At 42.2% G+C, this 24688-nt stretch overlaps 1 protein-coding gene across 2 annotated transcripts in view; it reads right to left on the reverse strand.

Annotated features, from left to right (window-relative positions):
- Positions 1-264: 264 nt before the first annotated feature.
- Positions 265-24688, reverse strand: part of ephb2b (eph receptor B2b) — a gene marked incomplete at both ends in the record, with an annotated part of 127547 nt that continues 103123 nt past the window's right edge. The window contains 11 exons of one of the 2 annotated variants that reach the window (XM_083972675.1): positions 265-373; positions 1432-1587; positions 3303-3496; positions 5270-5419; positions 6413-6628; positions 10437-10684; positions 10820-10942; positions 12533-12600; positions 14032-14140; positions 15868-16030; positions 17351-17475. In XM_083972675.1, coding sequence (XP_083828801.1) covers positions 265-373; positions 1432-1587; positions 3303-3496; positions 5270-5419; positions 6413-6628; positions 10437-10684; positions 10820-10942; positions 12533-12600; positions 14032-14140; positions 15868-16030; positions 17351-17475 — 1661 coding nt within the window. The remainder of the gene's footprint in view (positions 374-1431; positions 1588-3302; positions 3497-5269; positions 5420-6412; positions 6629-10436; positions 10685-10819; positions 10943-12532; positions 12601-14031; positions 14141-15867; positions 16031-17350; positions 17476-24688) is intronic. The other variant, XM_083972674.1, reaches the window with a different exon arrangement.

The raw sequence follows: 24688 nt of genomic DNA on the forward strand, positions 1-24688 counted from the left end.
TTCTTGTTTTCCACATCTCTCCACGGCGAACCCCAAGGATGGAGAGAGACTCGGGGTGAGGGGGTGAGAGGAGGAGAGAGGGAAGTGGAGAGGGGAATGGGGGATGAATGGTTGTCTGGTGGGAAGACCAGACACACTGTCACTCGAAAAAAAAAAAAAAAAAGAAGAAACTTCCACTCCATCCTCCGCAGCCAGAGCACCCGCATCCCAACCACCTCCCCCCCCCCCCCCCCCCCCCCCCCCCCCCCTGCTCCACTGGAAGGGTCAAACCTCCACCGACTGGATCTGGTTCATTTGTGCCCGCATCATCTGGACGCTGTTGAGGATCTTCTTTTGATGGCCTGCTAACGTCACACCAACCCTCAGGATGTCGCTGTTGATGAGAGACAGAAGCACCAGTCAGACTGATGTTACCACACACTGTAAACAGCCTTCCATCCATCCTTCCCTTTATCTATCTGTTTTTTCTATCAGAGTCCCGGAGAAAAACAACTTTGCACAACATAACCAAAACAAAACAGAAACTAAGGACATAACAGCTTGAGGACTGACGGGGAGGCAGAGCAGCGGAGAACAGCAGAAAAAATACATTTGCTGAGAAACAGCTGTGCGATCATCCATCTTTGAGCCCGGGAAGCTCATATAATCACAAAAAAATGTTCAAATGCCATTTGAGTGCATTTTCTGTGACTGAACATTTCTGACTGATGTGGTGTAAACCCGAGCCGTCTAATGCCCGCCAAAACAAACGCTACAAAAGACAAATTCACAGCATCCCTTTGACCCAAGTCAGTCACAGACACAACACTGATTGCAGCGGTCATGTGTCATATAAAAAAACACCAGAATAAATGAAAAGTTTCACTTTGTTTCTCATCCCGTGATGATGAAATGCCTGATGTTGGATTTCAACTGTGATCACTCTTATTGGATCACACTTAACCATCTGTTTTCGGACAAAGAATCTCTGCGGGCTAAACTCTGGCCTGAGACAGGGTCATCTGTAGACAGGAAATAGCTTTTACATGTTTCTCCACAGGTGGCATTCTCAACCCGATTGCATCTTGTTTGTTTGTGATGATTTCTCTCCCTGTACCTTGGCTAAACAACAACATATTCCCATGTTTCCTCTCCATACTTTAAGTGAGGTCAAAGTGAGGCCTGCTGAACACATGGCGGAGAACAAAGGGCATCGTTTATGGCTTGGAGCTATTGTGCCCACTGTTCAGCCTCGCAACTGCAATATTACGATCTGCTAATTACATGCAGAGCAGTTAATGTCTTTTATAACGGGGCCAGAGGCAGAGTCTGCTGCTCGTTCAGGTTTCAGGAATAGAAGAGACGCAGCAAATCTGCCCTCCACATTCGTTTTTTTTTTTTTTCCCCTCGCGCTTATCTGACCCGCAACAGCAGGGGATCGTCAGCACTTACTCCATGGTCATCTGGGACACCACATCAAATGTAGAGAAGTCAGCATTGGCAAAGTTGTCTTTGTATTGGCCCATCTTTATGGCATCCAGCCACTCGTCCACGGTGCTGAAGCTGGAGAAGTCAGGGATGCTGCGGTCCAGGAGAGGGAGATGAACACTGAGGCGAGCACAGAAAGAAGCCATTAGGAATAATGATAAGTGGCAGGGCTAACATCATGGTAAATCCAGACCACCTGCATCTGATTCAAACATTAATTATTACATTATATTTTCAAAAGACGAGACAGTACGTTGAGAATCCCACCATGAACCACTATTTTCCAATCTGATTTCTCGGAGAGTGTATTTTCCAAATGAAGTGATAGGTTTCAGGGAGCCAATACATCCACTCAGCGTCTGTGGAAAATCTGGCCCTGGGTCCTGCACCCCACCACAAATGAAAGTATAGACGGGGATAATGGAAATCAGCAAACCCTGGCTCTCAAAGGAAACTAACACCCAGAGCAGAAATGCTTCAAAATGTTTTGTTTTGAAAATTGCACAACGGCTTCAATCCAGGATTCGCCCGAAGCCTTCGTGGGAAGGATTTGATCTATCGAACCAAAAGGCTTTAATTTACATAACCGCTCGGCGCCAGGAGAAACAGGAGACACCGAGTTCGGCAAAAGTGAACTGTGCCACGGATGGCACTGTCGTAGGAGCAGGGCTTTGCTGTTAGGAGGGGTGGGGGGGGGGCTTTACATTTGGATGCATTATATTGTTCTAGATGTTCTCCACATCAATGTGAATTGTGAAATGATGCTAAAACCAACAGGCCTGTCTTGTGGGAAGCCCACAGTGACACATATGCAGACACCACACAGAGAGAGAAGGACCGAGCAGAGAAAAGAAGAAAGAAAGAAAACACATTCAACACACGTGTTACTGACAAGAAGAGAACAGGAAACTGGTAGAAATCTAACTTAGTAGTAGAGTAGAGTAGAGTACTCCACCCCAGTACTTGAGTAAGAGTACAAATACTACTGGTCAAAATTTACTCCGTTACAAGTAAAAGTAGCTCAGTCGACATGTTACTCCAGTAAGAGTCAAAAAGTACTTGCTTTTAAAGGTACTTAAGTATCCAAAAGTACATGCTTTTAAATTTACTTTAAGTAAAAGTAAGAGTAAGAGTACATTTCTTATTTTTCACATCAATGAATTACTATAATGTTTTCTAAATGAATTTAAGGAGCTTTTAACTCTTGTTTGTGAGAATGAACTCTTTGAAAGCAGCTGCACTGATGTGCTGCTTTTAGAACCACAATGTTCTATAAAGCTGCAGAAACACCTAGATTCTAGAAAAACAAATAAAGTGAATGGGATCATAAGAGGACAGCAACTGTCATTTTCACATTTTACACCCCCCAGCTCCCCTACACACATCAGGCAAGGCATTTTCTACCATACCCCCCCCCCCCCCCCCCCCCCTCACTGAGGGGACATGACTTTGTCCACAATTCAGTGCTGTATTACCGCGGTATAGTTTTGAGTTGACAAACGCAGTGGAGAGCGTGGCTACTTTGGCGGTATCCTGATGGGGAGGGATGACGTAGATCTCAGTGGAGAGCTGCACTGTGATAGGTTTCCTTCTTTGACAAACACAGCTTGTGTCCAATAGTATTTTAGAAAAATGACTTGTACTTTTTAGCCTTCCTAGAAATTAACTCCAGTAAAAGTAAAAATATTTGTCTTGGAAATGTATTCAAGTAAGAGTAATAAGTACCTAAGAAATATAATACTCAAGTAAAGTACAAATCCTCTGGATATGTACTTAAGTACAGTACTCAAGTAAATGTACTGTGTTACTGTCCACCACTGGATGCTGCCACTCACCCTGAAGACAGCGGGGTCATGGCCTTCAGCGTGTTGGGGTTGCGGATCATCTTGTCCAGGTTGTTGACAATCTGGCTGAACTTGGGCCGGTTGTTGCGGTCTTTCTGCCAGCAGTCCAACATGAGCTGGTGGAGCGCGCTGGGACAGTCCATGGGCGGGGGCAGCCGGTAGTCCTGCTCTATGGCGTTGATGACCTGCAGGGGGAGACAGAGATCTCTAAGGGTTGCTACAAGGCTCTACAAACAGGAGGTGCAATTATATGACAAGAGGAGTGTACAATCCAGTGCTGGAAGAAGTACTTAGACCAGAGTTCATTCAGGAAAATATAGTTCAAATAATTACTACAATATCAAGTAGAAATCCGAAAGTATTTGTAACAAACTATAAAATTATTGTTGTTATTGTTATTATTGTTTATCACATTATTTATAGTGATGTGTCATTGTATTTTTTTATTGCTGGTTGAGCTGGGACAAGTTTTAGTTCCCTCCAAAGGATCACAAATAAATCTGAGGGGTCAGAAGGAAGTTGACATGGTAACTTATTTGTACTTTTCACTATTGGTTTTGTCAAACATTAACTGTTCTTGAAGGGTTAAATGAATAACCTTTAGGCATTAGAGACTTCACAAGAGTCTTGACTGCTGCTTTGTAACAGGGAACTAGGGATTTAATCTTGAAATTCACAATGTAGCGTTGTAAAAAGTTCATCACATTTTTAATGTAAAATTTGAACCTGAAAAGGGAAGAATTTCTGTTTCTCTTGTATTGGAGATGCAGTGCAAAGTAGCCTCAAAATGAAAATACTGAGATACCACAAAACTCGACTTGAGTGCGATGCTTGATTAAATGTGCTGAGTAACTTTCCACCAGTGATGTGATCCAACTGGAGCCATCACCTCACACTATATAAATGTCATGAGTACATAAAATATATCTGCTATGAGCTGTTGAATAGTTGATGTGACATTCACAACAGTCTTGTCTAAAGCGAAGTAAATATTGAGCCAATGCGCTCTCTTCCCCTGATGAAGATGTAACGACACCATCTGCGCTTCTCATCACAGAGAAAACAACTGTTAAATAGTTATTACATGAATACCTACGGATGTAGAAATACACATATTTGTGCACATCACATCACCACATTGCTTCTGGATGTGATGAGTTGTTAAACACCGGCCGGGTCATTATGAACATCAACCTTATTCCACTAAGTTCACATTTCCACTTGCGCTCTGCCAGCGGTGACCTCATCTCTGGCTTTTACAAAGTGTTTAATGCTCGCTCTCCAGAAAGCCACCTTAAAGATATGTCTGACTTGGGCCCGTGATGTTGTTGGTCGGGGGGCAAACAGAGGTGGTGCACAGTTAACAGAGTGGAACAACCCGGAGGACACTTGTGACGAGGACGCACAATCCCCTGCTCATTACCAGGGCCATTAAAGGAGCTCCATTCAGACCCAGATTAATCTCATTCATGAGACCTCCAAACGAGGACCCCGATGGAGCAGAAACACTATCTGAAGCTGCTAATAAGATAACCGTTAAGGTCCTCAGTCCCTCTTAGCACATTAGTGTTCTCACTTTCAATTTGAAACTATTTTCATTATCTCTCTCCATATAATTTGCTCTCTCTCCTGCTACCCAGAGGGAGATAGGAAATGGAGGCTCCAGTCAAGAGCAGAAATTGTCCATTGAGCACTGCCGTGCATTTCAAATGATCTGATTATGTCTCTGTGGTGAGAGTGGGGGAATTTTCATATAAAGCCCATGTGTGAAACCCGCTGTTTAGCCAAGGGAACACAGATACAATCACTAATGGTGTTTGAGTTGTGTGACGCTTTAATGAAACTCAGGGAGTAAGAAATACATGTGATGAGAAGAACTGTCTAAAGAAGTGTTTTGAAATTTGACTCAATAATCAACAGCAACTTTTAAAATGACCCCAGGCAAATGAAATACATACGTCTTGATTGGTCATGTCCCAGTAAGGTCTCTCTCCATAAGACATGACTTCCCACATGACGATCCCGTAGCTCCACACATCACTAGCAGAGGTGAACTTCCTGTACTGGATAGCTTCGGGCGCAGTCCATCGGATAGGAATCTTCCCACCCTGCAAACACAAAGGGCACAACCTCAGCGAGGGAAGCAAGACCGGAACATGACCGTCACAGTGTCCTGGCTCCGGAGAGAGACACTGTTCAGGGCAGCTATGCCGACGGTAATCCAAACTAGGAGGTGGATAAAACAAAACCCCTGGGACTGAGGTATGGTACATGGACTACAGGAGCTGGAGGAAGAGGAGAACAGGTGAAAGGGCAGTGTTTGTCTCCATAGGGACAACAACGAGGGGATTAAATAAAACCCTCTGGCAGCACCACACTGAATGGGATTATCAACCTGAGCATTTCACACACACACACACACACACACATATATATATATATACTGTATAGTATATACTGTATATATATATATACACAGCTCTGGAAAAAATTAAGAGACCACTCCCAAAATGATCAGTTTCTCTGGTTTTACTATTTAAAGGTATGTTGGCTAATGAAGGACAGAGGATGGACAGAGGATGTTGTTACGATGCCATAAAGCCCTTTGAGACAAACTGTAAAAAACGGGCTATACAAATAAAATTGCCTTGCCTTGCCTAATGACTAAACTAGTCTAAATAACAAAAATTCAAGTCTTTTCAGACCTTGAATAATAATAATAATGCAAATAAAACATGTTGATATTTATTCCTAAACAACACAGCAAGAATATTTGAACTCAGGAAGAGTTTATAAATCAGTTTTTGTGGGATAATGTCAATGTTTAATCCAGCAGTGGTTTTTATAATCTTCCTATAAAACCAGATGTGGTTCAGGTGATGACCTCATCATTGTCATTAAGGAGAATGAGTTGTGTTTATGTTGGTATTTAAAAAAGAAAAGAAAAGAATGACTGTCATGTAGCGATGCTTTTAAGAAACATTTGTGAAAGTGGTCTCTTGTTTTTTTCCAGAGCTGTATATATATAAATAATATTATACATTTTAAAATTCATAAACTTTTTTTTATTTTACATAGTGAGTGACTTGAACATGTCTTACCAAAGCACTAGTGTAGGTTGGGTCTGAGGTATCGTCCTCCAGGAAGCGTGAGAGGCCGAAGTCTGACACCTTGCACACCAGGTTGCTGTTGACCAGGATGTTTCGGGCAGCGAGGTCACGGTGCACGTAGTTCATGTCAGCAAGGTACTTCATGCCTGAGGCGATGCCGCGCAGCATACCAACCAGCTGGATCACAGTAAACTGCCCATCGTTTTGCTGTAAAAATGACATAGTGTTAGAATACATTATTGCCTGGAGTGGTAATTCTGGGCCACCTCACAATATGGGGGATATAGTCAGGCTGTCAGTAGGTATTTAAATATTCTACTAGCTGTGATGGTGAACCCAAGTTCCCTGTCAGAGGCAGTTTTAACTTGTTTTTTCCTTCTTTGTTTAGTAGCATCCTCGCCTTGACATGCATTGACCCTCTTCTTTCTGACAGTACTCCAATACATCTTAGGCAGTTCACTGCATTATGTCAAGAAGCAAGAAAGACTGGTGCTGAAGTGAAGTGCTGGAAGCCAGGGGGATTTATATAATATCAAAAAGCTGCTTCTTGTTTCACGCAATAAAACTTTATGAAACGAATCTTTTAGAACTCATCATCCATGTGAATTAACAAACTGTTAGTTCTCAATATGCTAATCTTTATTTTCACAGATCTGTTTGGAATCCATCCCCGAAAAAAAAATAAAATAAAAAAGTTATGCTGAAGTATTGGTTTCTCTGAAGACGCCCTGCAGCCAGGATACAGGCAGCAAGGTTTGGGTTGGGCTCAACTGGCCTTGTCCAGGCTGGGCAGGGCTAAGCTGTCTACAGCTGTTCCCCTCCACGGTTTGGTGAGGGCTTTACCCCGTGCATGGGGAGCGTCTGGAGCAGTGGTGCAGCTGTGCCTCCAACTGCGCACACCTGCACTCTCCCCCACCACCCACCACGACGCCTGCAGAACAGAAAGATTCCAGAGAACGGATCATGGGAGCTCGGGGCTCGGCGTGGACAGACGGAGAGGCTGAGAGAGAGGGGATTGGAAGGGGCAGCGCCAGAAGAGAAGGGCCCAGAGCACGGCCATATTAACAGTCTGCGTGACCGCTCCGGCTCCGCTATAGCCTATTTCTCTTTCAAACATTTTGCTGCTCATTAGCTGAGCGCATGCTTATCCTCACGTCAAGCTGCTCCTCCTCGTGTACCACAGCAATTAAGCAGAATGCATTATTCATGAAACCTTTCTCACAAATACACATTGCCACCTAATCTGAGTGCTGTGTTTGCATATACTTTAATTGGAAAGATTCCTCTAAAGTCTTTGGGGTCAGGTTAGCTGAAAGAAATAACTGCAAATTTTGTATGAACCGCGTGAATCGAGGTCTGCTGTGATTTATATTTATATGTTTTCTGTCAAAAAAATCTCATTCTTTTCTTCCTTCACTTCTTCCCTCGACTTTTCCTCTGCTCATGTTTGGCTGCTGATAAGAAGCCAGCTCTGATCAATCTCTCCTCCCTGTTCCTGCTCGCTCTACCCTGCAGGTTTTTCCTGCGGGAGGCAGCAGGGGAGACAATCCTTCAGCAGGCAGCTCACTATAGACTGCAGAGACCATTTTTAACCAGCCACCCACCAATCACCTCAGAGAAGACACAATCCATGTTCAGAGTCTTTGACACTGTTGTCATAAACTGTCACAGTGAGCTGCTGCAGAGGTTCCCTGTTGTTTTTGAATACAATGTTCTGTCAAATATGTTTAGTAAACCATCTACATATACACAAACAGCCTTCACTGTGAGATCAAATTCCAAAAAGAGCTGATGCTTTGTGTCTCTGAGGTCGGAGGCAGAATGCGAATACTGTAAAGACTGTGGAGTCTGGGGAGAGGAAGGTTTTAATGCAATAGGAGGCTTAAAGTGACTGCCAGGGAGGCTCTGAACCCATGGAAACGCTTAAAAGAGGCAGTGTGTGTTTTCAATTTAATAATGCCACTGAATCCTTCAAACACAGTGATTCACATGGAATTAAACGGGCCTTGTTAATTGCACACACAATTTACTGCGTAAGCTACACATCTGCTTCCACAAAACAACATAATAACATGTTTTTTTACTTCAGGAAAGGATAGGGCTCAAGTGATTTAAAATGTAGCATTCCTACTGTACTTACTTACATTGGCATACTCTGTGTTGCACTACATAGAGATTTCTCATCACATCATTAGTTTAACTAAAAATTAGGGCTATCTTTAAAAAATAATAATCAGTGAGATCAGCCACAATTTCAGTCGGACTGCTAATTTTTGCATTTTATTTGCATTGGAAAAATTAATAATGATGTACTTTTTGTTTGGTTGATTTTTGTTTTCTTACATTTAGAGAATATTATTTATAGGTTGGGGCATCTGTGTAGCACAATGATGCTTCATATGGTTCTTAAAGATTTTACTTCTATCAAAGAAAATGGCAGTTTTTGTGATTGGGATGTTGCATTTGGCCATACTGCAATTTTGATAATATTTCAATTAATTACTTAGCCTTTATACAGCTTTTCAGACATCTGCAATTTCCATAAATTACAGTCCCTTTTGTGCTTGATCAAAAAATGCAGCTAGTTTGGATGAGATCATACAAAAAAGCCCAATTTTTTGTTTTTATTCCGCTAACATCCCAAGACAGATGGTAAAGGGCTGATGTGACATTTCATCTCATAACCAGCTTCATTTTTAAATTCTGACATCTCATTTTAAGTCTTGCAAAGTATTTGAATTATGTATGCGGGTTGTAAATGGGAGTAGCATGGCCGGTTCTCTGTAATATCCTCCTCTGGTTAGATTATGAAAATTAAAAATCCCATGAACTTGTGAGCGATGCATATTTCTTGTCAGGGAGTCGAAGGGAAAAAAAAGTAAGTGTGCTATTTCCACATTCACCCACAGTCTGTAGCTTCTGCATAAGGAGCAGTGGAGCAAGTGTGGACTGAATGCAAAACAAAACCCAGGGAAACATCAGAGACATGGACTCTGGCTTTGCAAGACTCTGGCATGTGTTGCCTCATTGTAAATACTCACAGAAAAAATATTTAAAAATAAAACACAACGCATCATAGATACAGTAGATGGAGTTAGCAGATGTTCTGTAGATGTTAATTTTGAGGCATATCTACACAGAGATGAGGGAGCCCTAACTAAAAACTGATGATTGACATCATCCTAACAGGACAGAATCTGGGACTAATAATATTTACTAGACGATTACAGCGCATGAGCGAATAAACCATGTCAAATTATTGGACTAATATGTGTGTACATGCATGGGAGTGTGGCTGTGTGCAACAAGGATTTGAATCCTAGCTTGTAAGGTGTCTGAATAAACCATCCTTGGGTTGAATGATTAATCATGCTTATGTAAATATTTGTCAGAGTGCGACTGTCAAATAGTACTGTAAGAACTAGAATTCCAAGTATAACCCCACATAATTAGCAGCATTATAACATCATTTGTAGGAGGTGAAAGTTTAAACTGGCAGCTGTTTATTTCACTTGGTATAATGACAAAACTTGCTGCTGGCAGTGAATGTAGTTAATTAATGTTAATTCTGTGAGTTAGTGGAACAGCTAAAAAAGAACAACGGTGCTCTCTTTGTGGGGCAGGGGTGACTGCATCGCATCAGTGTTTGACAGGTAGCTGGCAGGTAGCTCAGCAGCAGTAGAACGTAACAGACGCTGGTGGATGAAGACGTCACAAACTCCTCTTTAAGCTTTTATCTTCTTCATACTATTTTTTTAGGCTTGTCACAATAAAAAGCCTGAATTGAGACCTGGAGGATTCAAAGCAGCCGAGCTGCTCTGCTGTCAGTCTGTGAAACTAACATTAACAGTAGCTCAGGAAGTCGCGCTGCAGAGCTGTCGGCGGTATCGTTAGGTGCCGTCTGCCGTCTGGTTGACTTTTCATTATTACCATATGGCCAACGGTTATCCTTGAATAGAACTCCACTTTGGCATTTCCATGATTATTTCTCATTATATCTCATTCTATGTCTTACTCTGAGGAAGGAGTCCAGAGATCCGTTCTCCATGAACTCGGTGATGATCATGACGGGGCTGCTCTTGGTGACCACGCCCTCCAGGTGGATGACGTTAGGATGGTCGAACTGCCCCATTATGCTGGCCTCGCTCAGAAAGTCCCGCCTCTGCTTCTCCGTGTAGCCGGACTTGAGAGTCTTTATGGCCACAAACATTTCCCTTTTACCTGGAAGCTTTAGGTTCCCACTGCAAACCTCCCCAAACTCTCCTGTGAAAAAAAAAGGAAAAGTAAACTAAAAGTAAGCAGCTTTCCTGCACACATTTGTATTTAGAAATCAAGTAACAGTCAAGCTATTTAACAGCGTGGTATTCCATCCACGTTCCAGTCAGATTTTTCCATTACCTGCACCAATGACCTGTTCAATCTTCACGCAGGATATATCAATCTCCTTGGCAAACTCCCTCACAGCCTCATTGGGGTCCTCATATGTGAACGGATCAATATATATCTTCATTCCTGGAGTCACTTGGAAAAAAGGAAGGAACAGCTATAATATTTGATTCTTGTGGTCATGCTTACACTCCTACAGGCTTTGACAGTTCAAATGCATTCAGGCACATTAACAATCAATTCACCTTGCATTCACACATTCCAGAGCAATTATGCGATTTTGTGTTTGACATCCGGTCGATGAAGGTTAGAAAAATGGAGGAGGCATTGTGGTTACAAATGATGGTTATGACTAGTGCCTCATGGCTATGTGTATGGCTATTCAGCCAGCAAGGACACAGTACTAGCAGTCTTCTTAGCTGTGATAAGGTTGGGTTAATATATATATATATATCATCTCCTGTGAGTCACAGTGCCATTAACACTCGGGAGAGAAACCCGGGCCCTATATCAGCATCGCTCAGCTCCACTCCAAGAAATAAATTGGCTCTCCTAAGCCCTGATGCCAGGTAAATTGGCTTAAGGTGGCCTTTAAGTGTTCAGGGACTTAAGTGTCCCGAGTTTTAAATCCGATTATTCGGCTCTCACCTCCACATCAGGCCTGAGGCTATTTGAATGGATACTGAACTCATGCCTAGCCCGTTTCAGAGCTAGAAGAACATGCACACCGCCCCAAAACCTGGCACACCACTACTGAAGAAACGTGCCGCAGAGATGAACAGATGGTGAGGATCTTACCAGGCAAACCTCCCCCCCACCCCTTTACTAAAACCCTACAATCTCTCCCCAAGCCAAAGCACTGTTCAACAGACCACCCTCCCACCATGGCAAGGACCACCAAAACACAGGGGCAGAAGCCTGAACTGTGACTGGGGAGAGGACAGGATGCACACAGGACACGTTGGCCTCTGCTGTTAATAGCTCCACTCCATTATGAACTGGACTTCTTTTCACAGCGTGATCGGATTTAATCGAGAAACCATTTATAGTTATTGATATGAAAGAGGAGGGAGCAGTGCGGTAATTACAGAATTAAATAAACACATTAAGATGGGGGTCATAAACTTGAGATAGAAAGAGATCTGTGGTTTTCCAATCAAGCAGGAGAATGATGGATTAGCCGTGGTGAAATGACTCCCGAAACCGTTCTTTCTCACCAAATCTGTTCCTATGTTATTGTCATTGAAGCTATATGGTTCTGTACGATATGAAGAAAGAAGATCATTGAGAACTTCCATTCATTCACCAAGTCTTTTGAATTTTTTAACAATGGCAAATGAGTCATGTGGCATTAGCATGCTAATGTGAGTAAGGACTGACCTATTTCCACCACAATGGATTTAGTTAACAATGAAATGTAATGATGCACACAACGCACACACGAACACTGGTTTTGATGTGGTTAAATCCAGGCTCCAAGTGAGCAGAGTCAAACAACGGGCAGGATTACTCCGAAGTGGGGGACGGGCAAATGAAGCTGTGCTGTGCTGTGCTGGTCCGTAGCCAAGGACACCAGCATGCAAGGTGGTAGCCATGGAGACAGGTGTGTGAGGCAGCGGAGAGGCTGAATGATAGCCATGGAGATGACTGTGTAAGACGGTAGTCATGGAGACAGGTGTGCTGCTTGGAGGCAGTGGTAAAGGGAGGAGTGGTGGGTTTACTCACTGTGGCCGCTGGTGTAGTGCTGCAGTTTGTCTGTGTACTCTGAGTCAGCCCTGTCGAAGCCACGCCTGCTGGGGGAAAGACAAAGAACTCTAGCTCTGGTTCAAAGACAGGGAGCAGGGAGAGGCAGAGATACAGATCAAACAGCCCCAGGTTTACCTACACCCAAGATACCACCAACCAAGTTCACATGGGGAGAGCCATTACGTTGTAGGTAGAGAAGCGTTTGACTTTTTTTGCTACACTGGGCGAGGTAGCGAGCCGTGCAGTCATAATATGTTTTCCTTTGTGGTGCACTTCAGCGTGGCAGCTAGGAACTGTTTCAAAATCATGAGTCTATCTACGATAAGGAGGACTAAGTGCAAATGTAAGTGAGGGAGGGAGGGAGGGCTTCGAACTGGGCAGCAGAATAATTAATAACACACTTCTCTATTCTATCTTCATGATAGATACAAAACAGTGTCAAGCATCTGATCCATCAAATCAATATCCAGCTCATAGTGGATATCAGCCAGATGTAGCTGATCCACATTAAGTGCAGCTTCTTTGTCAATGTCAGTATGAAATTCAGTTTGTGCTGCTGAGCCACAGCAGTGCCTGACCTCAAGTAAACTTACATTATATTTAGAATAAAGAGTTTCATCAAGTGACTTATTCAGATTTTAAACATCAGAAAAAGAGAACACTGATATCTGATCAGGTATCGGTATCAGTTGAGGTATCGTAATATTGATCGTGAGAAAAATATGTATTGGTACATCCCAAATGTTATGTAAACTGCCCTTTGTTTTCATACAACTAACCAGATTCATAAATGGCATGTGTGAAATTCATTGCAATATAAACAGAGAGGAACCCACTTTAAAACTTGTATCTCAAAACTAATTTCTATGACTGCATGAGGCAAGGCAAATCAAATTTTCATGCATGCAAATGAGTTTTTATTCCACACTATACTGCATGTTTTCTGACTACATTGCTGTTTCATCTGGCCAGTAGCGTGGCACAGACTCATCTTTGTACCTTTTTGAGTTGGGTGATACAGCCACCGCAGTGTATTAAAACTTTTTACTTCTTTGACTGTCGGACCGTTCTCAGAAATCTCAATAACACAACCTCTCCCCCATCCCACCATTATACAAGATGGCTATATGCTGTATTGAAAATAGTCTGTCCAAGACTTCTGGGGTTTCTCAAAACAACAAACCACTATGTGGGCTACACTTTTAAAATCCATGGTCCTAGCAGGAACGGAAATGACAATATTGTGATTTATTTATTAGTTCTGCAGTTGAAATGGAATTTATTAAGAATTAATATCTTTGAACTCAGATGGTTTTATCTCTCCAACTAATATTAGTCAACAGACCCGATTCATCCGACTGCACAGACAGAAAAATGACTAAAAAAAGAAAAGTGGCCACTTTGTGAGTTTGTGCAGAAGTTGTACTGGTTCTGAACTGACAGGCAGTTTTGTAAGGACTGCGACAGGACTGACTCACCGATTACAGACGATGATGATGACGACCACAGCAATGAGGAAGACCAAGCCGGCCGCTGCTGACCCAATGATGAGAGGGAGCTTCTCCTGAATGCTGGTGTTGTACTCCGCTATAGAAAGAAGGAATAAGCACATAAACATAGTGCTATGCACACACACACACACACAAACCCACACACACAGAGTCACATGCTGAAACATATGGAGGAGCATCTGAGCCGCTGCATATGGAGGAAGCAATGGGTGACAGACAGACATACGGCTGGGTGAACCAATGAGCATCTTGGCATCTTGACTGGCTGCATGGACCATTTTCCAAAGCGCAGTGAATGTGCCGCGGATATGGACAAATCATCTGGCAGAAAGTGTGTGAAGTGAGGAGAGAGAGCATGTTTGGGTGAGACCCAGACTGATCAGGCAGCCAAGAGCAGGAATGCAGCTACTGAATGGGCACACAGAGGCAGAGCCAGATCCTTCTATTGAGAAGTGCAAATGACACGCAACCTCACATTTTTAGCCTGATGCAGGGTTAGTGAGTTCTAACTGCATCTGTGGGAAGCATTCATATTGTATGATAAGGGGTTAGGCTAAAACCCTTCTAAATAACACTTCATCATAACCTCACCTACAGTATAACAGTTATAAATACTGTGTAAATATTTAATAAATAGTTTATAATACACAGGAAAGCGGGACTGTTCATCAGTCTCCACTAATGGGTGAGCATAGGACGAGTTAAAGGCTTATACATGAACTGCATTATAGTATTACCAGTCTTTCAGACTAATGGGCCTTGATGTCAATCTGCTGAGAACTGCTGGTTTGTTATGCTCCTTTACTGCATGTTGTACTTTGAATAACCCCAAAGTGTGCATTCCCGGTGAGAGCTTGTTTCACTTTCTGCTCATTTTTTTCCAGAAGCCTTTTCAGAGCTGTGCCCATCACACACTGTAGATACACTGTCAGCTTTATACGCGATGGTAATCAGTGTCTCCTTGCAGCAGAAAACAGAACTATTGAGTGTATGGGGACATCAAATATGGGTGAGAATCACTTTGAACAGTTCTTCCTTCTTTTATTTATTTATTTCATAAAAAGGATATTTATGGTGAAAAAAAAGAAAGGATAGTAACACTGAGCCTTATATATCCTCCAGGTTACTCAGTGTTTACAGTTATGAGTCAGTTGGATGAAGCCATACTGCTGGGATCTGTGCGTGTGGCAGCATCAGGGATGTTTGTGCGAGAGTTCGGGCTAATGATGGCCCTGGGCACAGCAGGCTGAAGGAAATGAGATGTTCAGAGGGGAAAACCCAGGCCTTGGCTCTAACATTAACCTACATGACTGATGTTTACTGAATGTTCCTTCTCCTCTGAGTTGTGTCATTGTCCAAAGATAAGACAGCTTCGGCCTCATCCAACTTAAAGGCTTATGGTGGCAAATGGCAAAAACATACCTTTGGTCTAAAAGGTGATTTCCGTACTATTGAAGAGGGTAATATGAAACTTAATACATTTTGTTTTTCAAAAAGAAATCTGACTTTAATACTTTCCCACTGTGTACCACATAGAAGAAAGCATTGTTATATGTCTAAATAAGAATAATGGAGTAATTAGAGCAGTATTCTTTGAAGGATGTTTCCAAGTACTGACAGAGACATGAAAATAAAGATTGACTAGCGTAAGTTATCTTATTGTTTACTCCACAACATGATTCCCTTTCATTGCCACAGCTGTCTGTCTGAATCCATACCATACTACATGGTGTGTGGATAGGCCACGCATGAGAGGTGATAACAGCATATGCGTGCTTTGGTGAACATTGGCTGAATTCTCACCCTCCGTCATGGTCTGGAAGTAGAGTTTGCCACTGTAGCGTCCAAACCCGGCCACGGTGCGCGCCCGGACCTGGAACACGTAGATGCTTCCTGACTTGAGGCCACGGACGACCACTGTGTTGGTCTGGCTCCTGATCGTGGTGGAGTTGTATTCTGATTGGTCCTAAGAGAGGAAAAACAACATGTTCGATTTGTGAACATAAGTAATTACAGTCCGATTGCAAAGACTAACAATTATGAATGCCACATGAATAAATTACATACTAGGTTAAGATCTAGGACAAATGATACGACCTTGTCAGCACAGTGCTGACTCTTAGTACAGTAGTTTGAGACCAAAAATGAATTCAACACAAGCTCAGAATTCTGACTTCGACAATGGGATGTGGTTTGTTTTCTACTTTTATGCTATTAAAATGATAAACTGAGTATGACTAAGAACTATTTAGAGATGAATACAATAATAATATTGTGCCAAACAGAATATACAGTTTAGTTACACTGAAAGCTTGTTCTTCTTTTAACATACTGTATCAAGAGCAGAAAAACATCGATCCTATACTGATTTGAACAGACATCTACAGTAACCACAATAGAGCTAATCTGAATAACGTGATACCACAAAAAGCATAATGTTTGATAAAGCAGCAGAACTTAGAGAGGCAGACATCCACCAGTAAGGAAGGTACATTTGGTGGCAGTTTCAGGTCAGGCAGCTTTTTCTGAGCCGTGCCTTCTGATGATCAGAGCCGTGCCTCTCTGCCATACTCCTCTCCAGAACGCTGACAGGTCTGAGAACAGAGACTGAGACTCTTTTAGCTGCTCCCTTCAACCCAGCGCTCAGCCAACACTTCTGAGCCACAGCAGGGGCCGGGACAATTGTTTTGACAGCTCTCTCCAACAGTGTCAGTAAAGGGAATTATATTCAACGGCTGAGTGTGCGGATGAAAGCTCAACAAATGCAGCGTATGCGCGCGAGAGTATACACACGTGTACTATACATGCGTGTGATCGGGTCCAGTCTCTCGACGGTTGTACGCGTTTAAGCGATCGGTTTTGAATGGTCTGAATCGATGCGCATGTACGACTGCAGAGTTTTCTTGTGAGAAAGTATGCTGATTCGGAGGAGCTTGCCCCCTTGACTACTATTTTTACAGCCGTCAGTGCAGCATTGTTTCAACCGCAAGTCTCTGTGCATCAATCCCCAGTGGCCCTACTGCAGAGCTGAGCGTGGTTTCCTTTCCCAGTGACTGACCGTGATTGTAATTGAAAGAGAACACGCATAAGTTCTAAGCAATGTTCAGAAGCTCCGTCAACATGCCTCCTAGGATGTGCTGTTATGCAAACGAGCGTGAGGAGATAGTATGGTGCGACTAAACAAAAGAGTTGTTTTTTACCTGCAGCTCATGGTTTATTTAGCTGCTACAGGAGGAAAGGAAATGGAACTGACGTTGATATGGATTACTGAAGGCTTCGATGGTACCTTTTCATAATACTGTAGTTCATAGTCCAGAATGACTCCATTAGGCTGGTCGGGCTGGGACCAGGAGAGAGTGATGCTGTCCACAGAGCGGCTGACCTGGTGCATTATGGACACAGTGGATGGAGCTGTGAAGAGACAAAGACAGTGTGTTAAGGATGAGGCTGCAAATAACTCACCAGCACCTTCGCAGTCACGTACTGAGAAATTTATAGCATCTTTAATCCCACGGCCAAACGCCGGGTTCCACAAAGGTGTAAGACGTAACGCTATAAAATTTATGTAATATACTGCAGTCTCCTTTTAGAGAGTCTCACGGCTCTACGTGCTGCAGGTTGGCAAGTCACAACAGAGACTCAACCACATCAGCGGCCTGGCGGGGACTTCCCAAAACTCTACTGTGATTTGCATGGAACTAACTTTGTGCTTGTCACACTGCAGATACCTGCTCCTGCAGATAAATCACTTAAACATAACAGCAGAGCATTATGTATTACACGAACCAATCGCATCTCTTGGCCACATAAACTAAAGTAAACAAAAAGCGTGACTCACAAGAGCCACACACACAAGCTTCTTTGTCCTGTATTTTCTAATTCAATTTAGCTCCAACAGTATGTCCTTGTTGATAACAGCTTAGAGGAACAGAGCATGGGTTTTCATTCTTCACTTTGCATGTTAACCCTATTTTTGTAGACCAGTTGCTCTACAAAACAATTACTTCATGGCTCTCACTCTTTTCCCCGAAGTAACAGTGTCAATGTCATCGACTTTTTCTTTTGTTTGGAAAACTCTGTTCATCTTTTAAGGTTGAAGAGGACGACTGGAAAACAGCTGCTAATGAACAGCCATCTTTTTAGATTAATTAACAGACAAATTAACTGATGACTTTTTCCAGCCTGTTTGCCTTGTAAATTGGACTTAATCAGCGAGTAAGCAGTGGCAGAATGATGCATGGATAATACAACTTCACCACAAACGCTTTCTCAAAGACAAATGATCAACTACAAATAAATACAATGCATTGGAGACTTTGTTGGCTGTGATGTGAAGTGTCCATCATTTGTAAAATTACAGTATATTCCTTCAACTGATTCATCTTACAAAGCCATTTAGTTGCAAAAAATGACTGTTTTCCGTTAGTTTTGCTGAAACCTTTTTGCAATTATTATTGCATTGTTTTTTACTGGTGATGCAGTTGGTTAAAACAAGGTCCTTGTAATTGAGTTTTCAAACTGCGTCACATTATTGAAATAATGAGTTCAAACTCAGTTGTAGACTTGTTACATCATGGGTGGCCTCTTGTACAACCCAGTGACCTACAACTCTCTACGCTCTGTTTTAGCACAACCAGAAGGTCAGGGGAGGAGGGGAGAGGAGGGGGGGGCGTGATCACCTCAAGTCCTCCAACAACCATTAAGATTAGTTCAGGGTGCTGCTGGGTGAGTGTAAAGCTAAGAGAAGCCTCTGTGTGTTTGAAAGGGTCGGGGTGGGTTGGAGAGTCAGAGAAGGAGGGGTGCTGGCCAAGATTTATGGACACCAAGCCCCACGCTCATCCCCTACAGGCCCGTGCTGCACACATACACACACACACACACGCAGCCACGCAGCCCTCAGCCGGCAGCTCAGTGGCTCCCTGGAGTCCCGGCAATAAAGACACAAGTCTCTCCACCGGCACGCGTTCTCTAAGGAAAATCCACTGACTGGAAAACTACAAGTGCCACGCCTCTATAATCTACGAGGCTGCATGTGTGTGGTTTCTACGTCTCCTACGTGATTTATCTGTTGATCCACACTTCACGTAAGGCCAGACACTACAGGCAAAAACAGTGTTTTTTTCATGCACTGATGAATTTTGAGATTTTGGGCTATTTTTCTTCCTTGGCATGTATTCTTTCAGAAAAGTTGGTGGTAGAACATCCACATTAAGGTGGTTATTTTACTTCATTTTGTCTCTTTCGTCAATAGATTTCTCCTAAATTCACCAAAAGTTAGTCTGACCCATGTCATGTCAGGTATCATTGTAAACCAATCGTAAAAGTACAATTTACATTAACAATCTATGGAATTTTAAAGTACAAGTCTTTCACGGCCGTTTTCTCTAAATGAGTTTTTCCTCAGACTCTGAACCTGAAATCTCCACTTCAGCAGCACCTACAGACACCAAACCTTCCAGTTTAATTCCTGTCTATATTCTGAAGGTTTTTACAGAGGGGATTGTTGATATATCATTCAAAGCCTGATTTATACAACATTTTATTCCTAAAAACATGGCAAAATTAGATTTTTTAGGGCTGGTGACAGTATTTTCTCATTTGCAAAGTGATAAAAATAGATATCCAAAAACCCCTCTGTAAACACTTCTGACTCTAATATGTCAACAAAATAAAACAAGAATTTTGAAAGTGGCTTCATCCATGTTTCAGATTTCGGTTCTAGCGCATATTTCATTAGATATTGCCTAATTTACATATTTAAACATACAATTGGACAAAACTTGTAATACAAAAAATATTTGTCTTAATGTAAGTGATGAACTTGGTAAGTTTCATGGTGATCTCTTATCTGTTATTTAGAATTTTTACCCTATTCACCTGCAGTGTCTAAAGAAACTCTTCCAAGTGATTATCAGGTAAGCACATCTTTGTCGATACTGGAGAGGAAATATACGTAGTGTGGAAGTGACCACTGTGACTTCCAGCCTATGATAAAAAGTCTCTTTTATAACCTCACTCGTTCTCATCAGCTAATCAGCTAAGCCTCGCGTGTCCTTTGACCTGAACAGAAGCGTCCATCTGAGGCTACAAATTATGATGTCTCATATAAGCTGTGATGGTCAAGGGGCTGAGTGTGTCCTCATGTGCTGCTGCCAGCCCATAATAAATAGATGTTCTGTATTTCATCTCAGCAAAGCACTTACACCGCGATGGCCCGTGACTCTGCAGCGCACATACATCATGCCTCTTTCCTGGAGCCGGAGGTGGGATCCCATAATATATACAGTACCCAGTCAGGACACCGGTCCAAGGAATCTCCTCCTCCATCTCACTGTACTCACTAGTTTGTTTGCAGTCACAAGACGACAGCCTAATAAGGCAAACAGTTACTCTAAGGGGAACTCACGAGTATCCCATTACGGATGTACATATATTCAAGACTGCCACATGGCCTTTTCCTGCATAGCATTTCCATTAAACACACAGCACAGCCATGCCTAGTAACCTGATCCAGGCCCAGAGAAACAAAGGCAGCTCATGTATTCATGTACAGGGGATGGACACATGCCAACATGAAAAAGCTGTTAGAGGAGAACACTGTGGTTTTCTTGCTGCTAAAGGACAACTTCCAGACAGCGGGGTGGCAGCCGCCATGTCTGAGGATCCACAAGAAGCTGATAAGGGAGCGGTGCCACCGAAAACAAACAGAGATTGAATTAAAAGAAGACGCCACTTTTACAGAGCAAGGTAAAAATAAACAAAAAAAAGTGTTGAAACATTCAGCTAGTAGAGAAAATAGCAATCCAGCTGTGTTGTGAATTTCAAGTTAATTCAGTGCACGCATTTCGAACTAAGCTGACGTTCCACCAATTGACTGTGGAATGTGGTGGTATGCCAAGTCAACGTTTCATTGCAGCGAGGCCTACAGCACTGGTCCACATATGAAAACCATTTTCGTACATCTAATTTATGTACTCCAAAATCTACAAGTCTCCATTGTGCTCCAAATCTTCAAGTGTACCTAGGTTTTTTTCCCCTCTTCCAACTTAATCTGTAATTTAAAAGGTTGAGTAAATATTTGGTTTTCATTGTGTCAACATCATTCACTTTAGTTACGCCACTAAATACATGTTTTAGTTTTTTCAAGACATTTTCTTTGTTGTTACAATAATTATTTCTAAATCATGTGGATTGCACCCCATTTAAGACGATTAGAAATTAAAAACAAAGATGTAAGAGAGTTTCCCAGTCTTCCGCACACACTGCAAAGCCAACTCATCGCAAACCATGTCAAGTCAGATCAATTTCTTCAAAGTGGGTGAGCTCCACTTTCACTGGATGCTTTATTTATAGGTTTTTCTTCAATGAATGCTCTATTCATGTTCTTAAAACTAATGAAGCGGATATAATGACAAAGACAGGGATTGTAAGTTTATGTAATTAAATTAGATGGATGAATTGGAAAGATAAATGGCCTTGATGAATAAGTCTCTCACAGGAGTATTTTATGAGTTTCTCATGGACCACAGACGGAGTGAGAGAGCAGACAGTGGAGTCTCGGCCGCCAGTGGAGCTGATGATAATCCCAGAAGATAAAATATCTTTCATTCCTCGTGTCAAAACCTAAGAAAGCTTGAAGTGCGTCAGTAATGATGATCATTACGGTTAATGTGTTAAATTTCACTGATGCAGTTTATCATGTCGGAGCTTCCTTTTTTTGCACCACTTCAGTTAACAACAGATCAATCATGAATGTGTTCACTCAAAGAATTCCTACAAATCTCTCAGAGTGACAAACAAATCGAACTGTGAGTTTTCTAGGCCTGTGGGAGGAGGCTGATTGGAACATTCAACGTTGTATATCCCATAATTGAAAGAGGATGGGAGGCCCCAGCTGTTGTTAAAGAATTAGGTTTCAGACCCCACATTATTACTCAGCCTGGGAGCTGATATTAAAGACAGCGCTTTGGAGTCTATTCTAGCATGAGGCCTTGGCCTGGGCCCAACCACACAGAATACAAAGGCTCTGTTTTGCTCAGTATCTCTAATAGATGCTTTGCTGTTATGTGTGAACACCTAGTGGCTCCTCTAATCAATTAAAGATGGAGTTTACTGGGGAAATTTCCACTCATTTAAATCCAAGCCGATTTTATGGGCCATGCTTTTAGTAACACACACACACACACACACACACACACACACACACACACACACACACACACACACACACACACACACACACACAAAGGAGGCTTTGCTTTCATTCAGTCTCATTAATTTATATCTCTGGTATCTTTTATTATACTGCACTCTTTTGGGGGGCTTTTCCACTCTCTCTTTAAGTGTGTCCTTGCTTTTAATGCATGATTCCTAATGTTTGCCCCCCATTATGGTTGGGCATTTTTTTATTTAAGCAAGGCTGGTGAAGAAAGACCACTGTGGACTGAAGGCAGCAGCGAGGGCTTTAGGTACTTCAGGAGCTGATAGCACCCATAGTAACGTTATAGAGATGTGTCAGGGAGTGGGAAAATAAAAGCAATCAAAATAATGGCTTTTAGTTCCTGCAGCTGACTTGTTTTATTGACAGCGGGAGACAACGCCACTTCATGATTTGATACTTTTTTGCTATGGTTCTGTCTTTACAAGCAACATAATGTGGAAAATAGGAAAAGAAATCTCTAACATGCGCTGTCACATGACTCATGCTTCTGAGAAAGTAAATGTTTAGGGTCTTTTATCTGCATCTTTCTAACATCCAAATGTGTCTACAACCATGTGGCTCTGATTTGATTAAATGTTCTGGTGCAGAGAGCAGTGCTATGATTTGGGGATGATGGGGGAGGCAGCGAGAACAGGTCAGGGCTCGTAAATCCCTTTTCCTTTTCATTGTAAAAATCAGTTTCCCCACAGCGCAATCTCTCCCAGAGGACCTAAAACAGCTGGTCCTCTACCAGGAAGCCTCCCAAACAGGCTGCCACTGCTGCACTCTCTGCCGACTGCCGTCCATTTATGAGCGACGCATCGAGCCGTCTTAAAGGGAGAGGCCCGTATTTGCATGTACTTTTAGCACACTGGCAGCCTGCCCTGTTTCCCCAGCTGCAAAGGATTGTGGGTTTTACATCTATAAAGACTTTCCAGTGTAGTAAAGCTACAAAAGTGAGATTTCAGTTCATCAAGCTTTAAACCATCTGTACTGGAAAAGATTGGGGACTATAATACACACATATACACACACACCATAAGCTAATTCTAAAATAGGTACTTCACGGGCTTGAAGAGTTCTCAGATGCTTGCAGGGGTTAGGGTTTAAATCTAAGCCAGCCTGGCAAATCTGCAGATGGAGGAGATGCAACCCAGATAAGTATGTGAGGAGACAATGCGGCGGAGGAAATGAGAGACAATTCCTCGGACAACTACAGAAAAGTACAGTTCTTTAGAGATTCTCTCTTGGTGGGTGGTGCTGACGACGATCCTCGGTACAGGATTTTGAATGCACTTTGAATCATTCTTGCACAGTTGTCAGAACAGAGAGTGAAAGTGATATAAGGACAAATTGTTCTTCTGTTGTTTCAGTGATATTCTTTTGTCAGCTGGTTCTTTTTATGAAAACACACCAACAATGATGGAAATAGGTAAACAAAAACAAAAAAACAAAAAAAAAATCTATACAACATCTGATATTAAGCATAACTATGTATTAGTATCATTTTGATGAACCAAACTACAAACTATTTTAACACAAAATATGCTTAAGAAACAATCAAATCAAAAAATAATAATTGCACCTTAAAAGCATGTATACAGTATGTAATATCTGCAATGTACACAAACATCTATACATTTCTGTTGCTATATGGTACACATTTTGTAAATAATTGAACAATTTAGTTAGATTTCAAAACTTTATTCTACAGAAAAACCCAGATCCACTGAAGTCATTTAGTCCCACAAGGCCAATTTGGACTAAACAGAAGCAATGTCTGAGCTGTCGGCCGCAGGGATGTGGAATGAGGGTTTCGACTCACGCGGCTCTGGGGGAAACTGAACTTTGTTTAATCAGCAAGCTGCTTTTCTGCATTTAAACAACTTCCAAACTGGCATCTGCTGGGAGAAAAACTCACAAACCACAGAATGCATGTCAATATCCGACAATGCTGGAGAGGCAAATGTGGGCTGCAGCTTTCTTTTTCTCCGATTCGGTCAAATACGCAAAAATATTTTTGTTTTATCGAGTTGATAGGTTCGCTGCTAGTGCAAACAGAGTACACTGCTGACCTGAGCAGAACTGAGCGGAATTGCTGTTTCAAAAAGAAGTTGCGTGGGTCAACATGGCCTAATTAACAAAAATATGTGCAACTACAAAATACATTTGCAAGGCACAGTTCATGTGTGTTCTGTACATTCTGGACCTCCTGAGAAATGTGGGACCACATGCCCATTATTTCACTGTTATTTTAAGCAATGCTTCGATTCATGCTGATTTACATTCAACAAAAAAAAGCCTTCTCAGAGAAACCCTGCCAGTGCAGTTTTACAACATGGACAATGTGGAAATTGCATGTAGCACATCTGCTCCAGTTCTGTTTCAATACACAGCAACGACTTCTGGCTTAACACTGAAATC

Source organism: Trachurus trachurus (genome assembly GCF_905171665.1).
Source record: "Trachurus trachurus genome assembly, chromosome: 5".
Taxonomy (NCBI): Eukaryota; Metazoa; Chordata; class Actinopteri; order Carangiformes; family Carangidae; genus Trachurus; species Trachurus trachurus.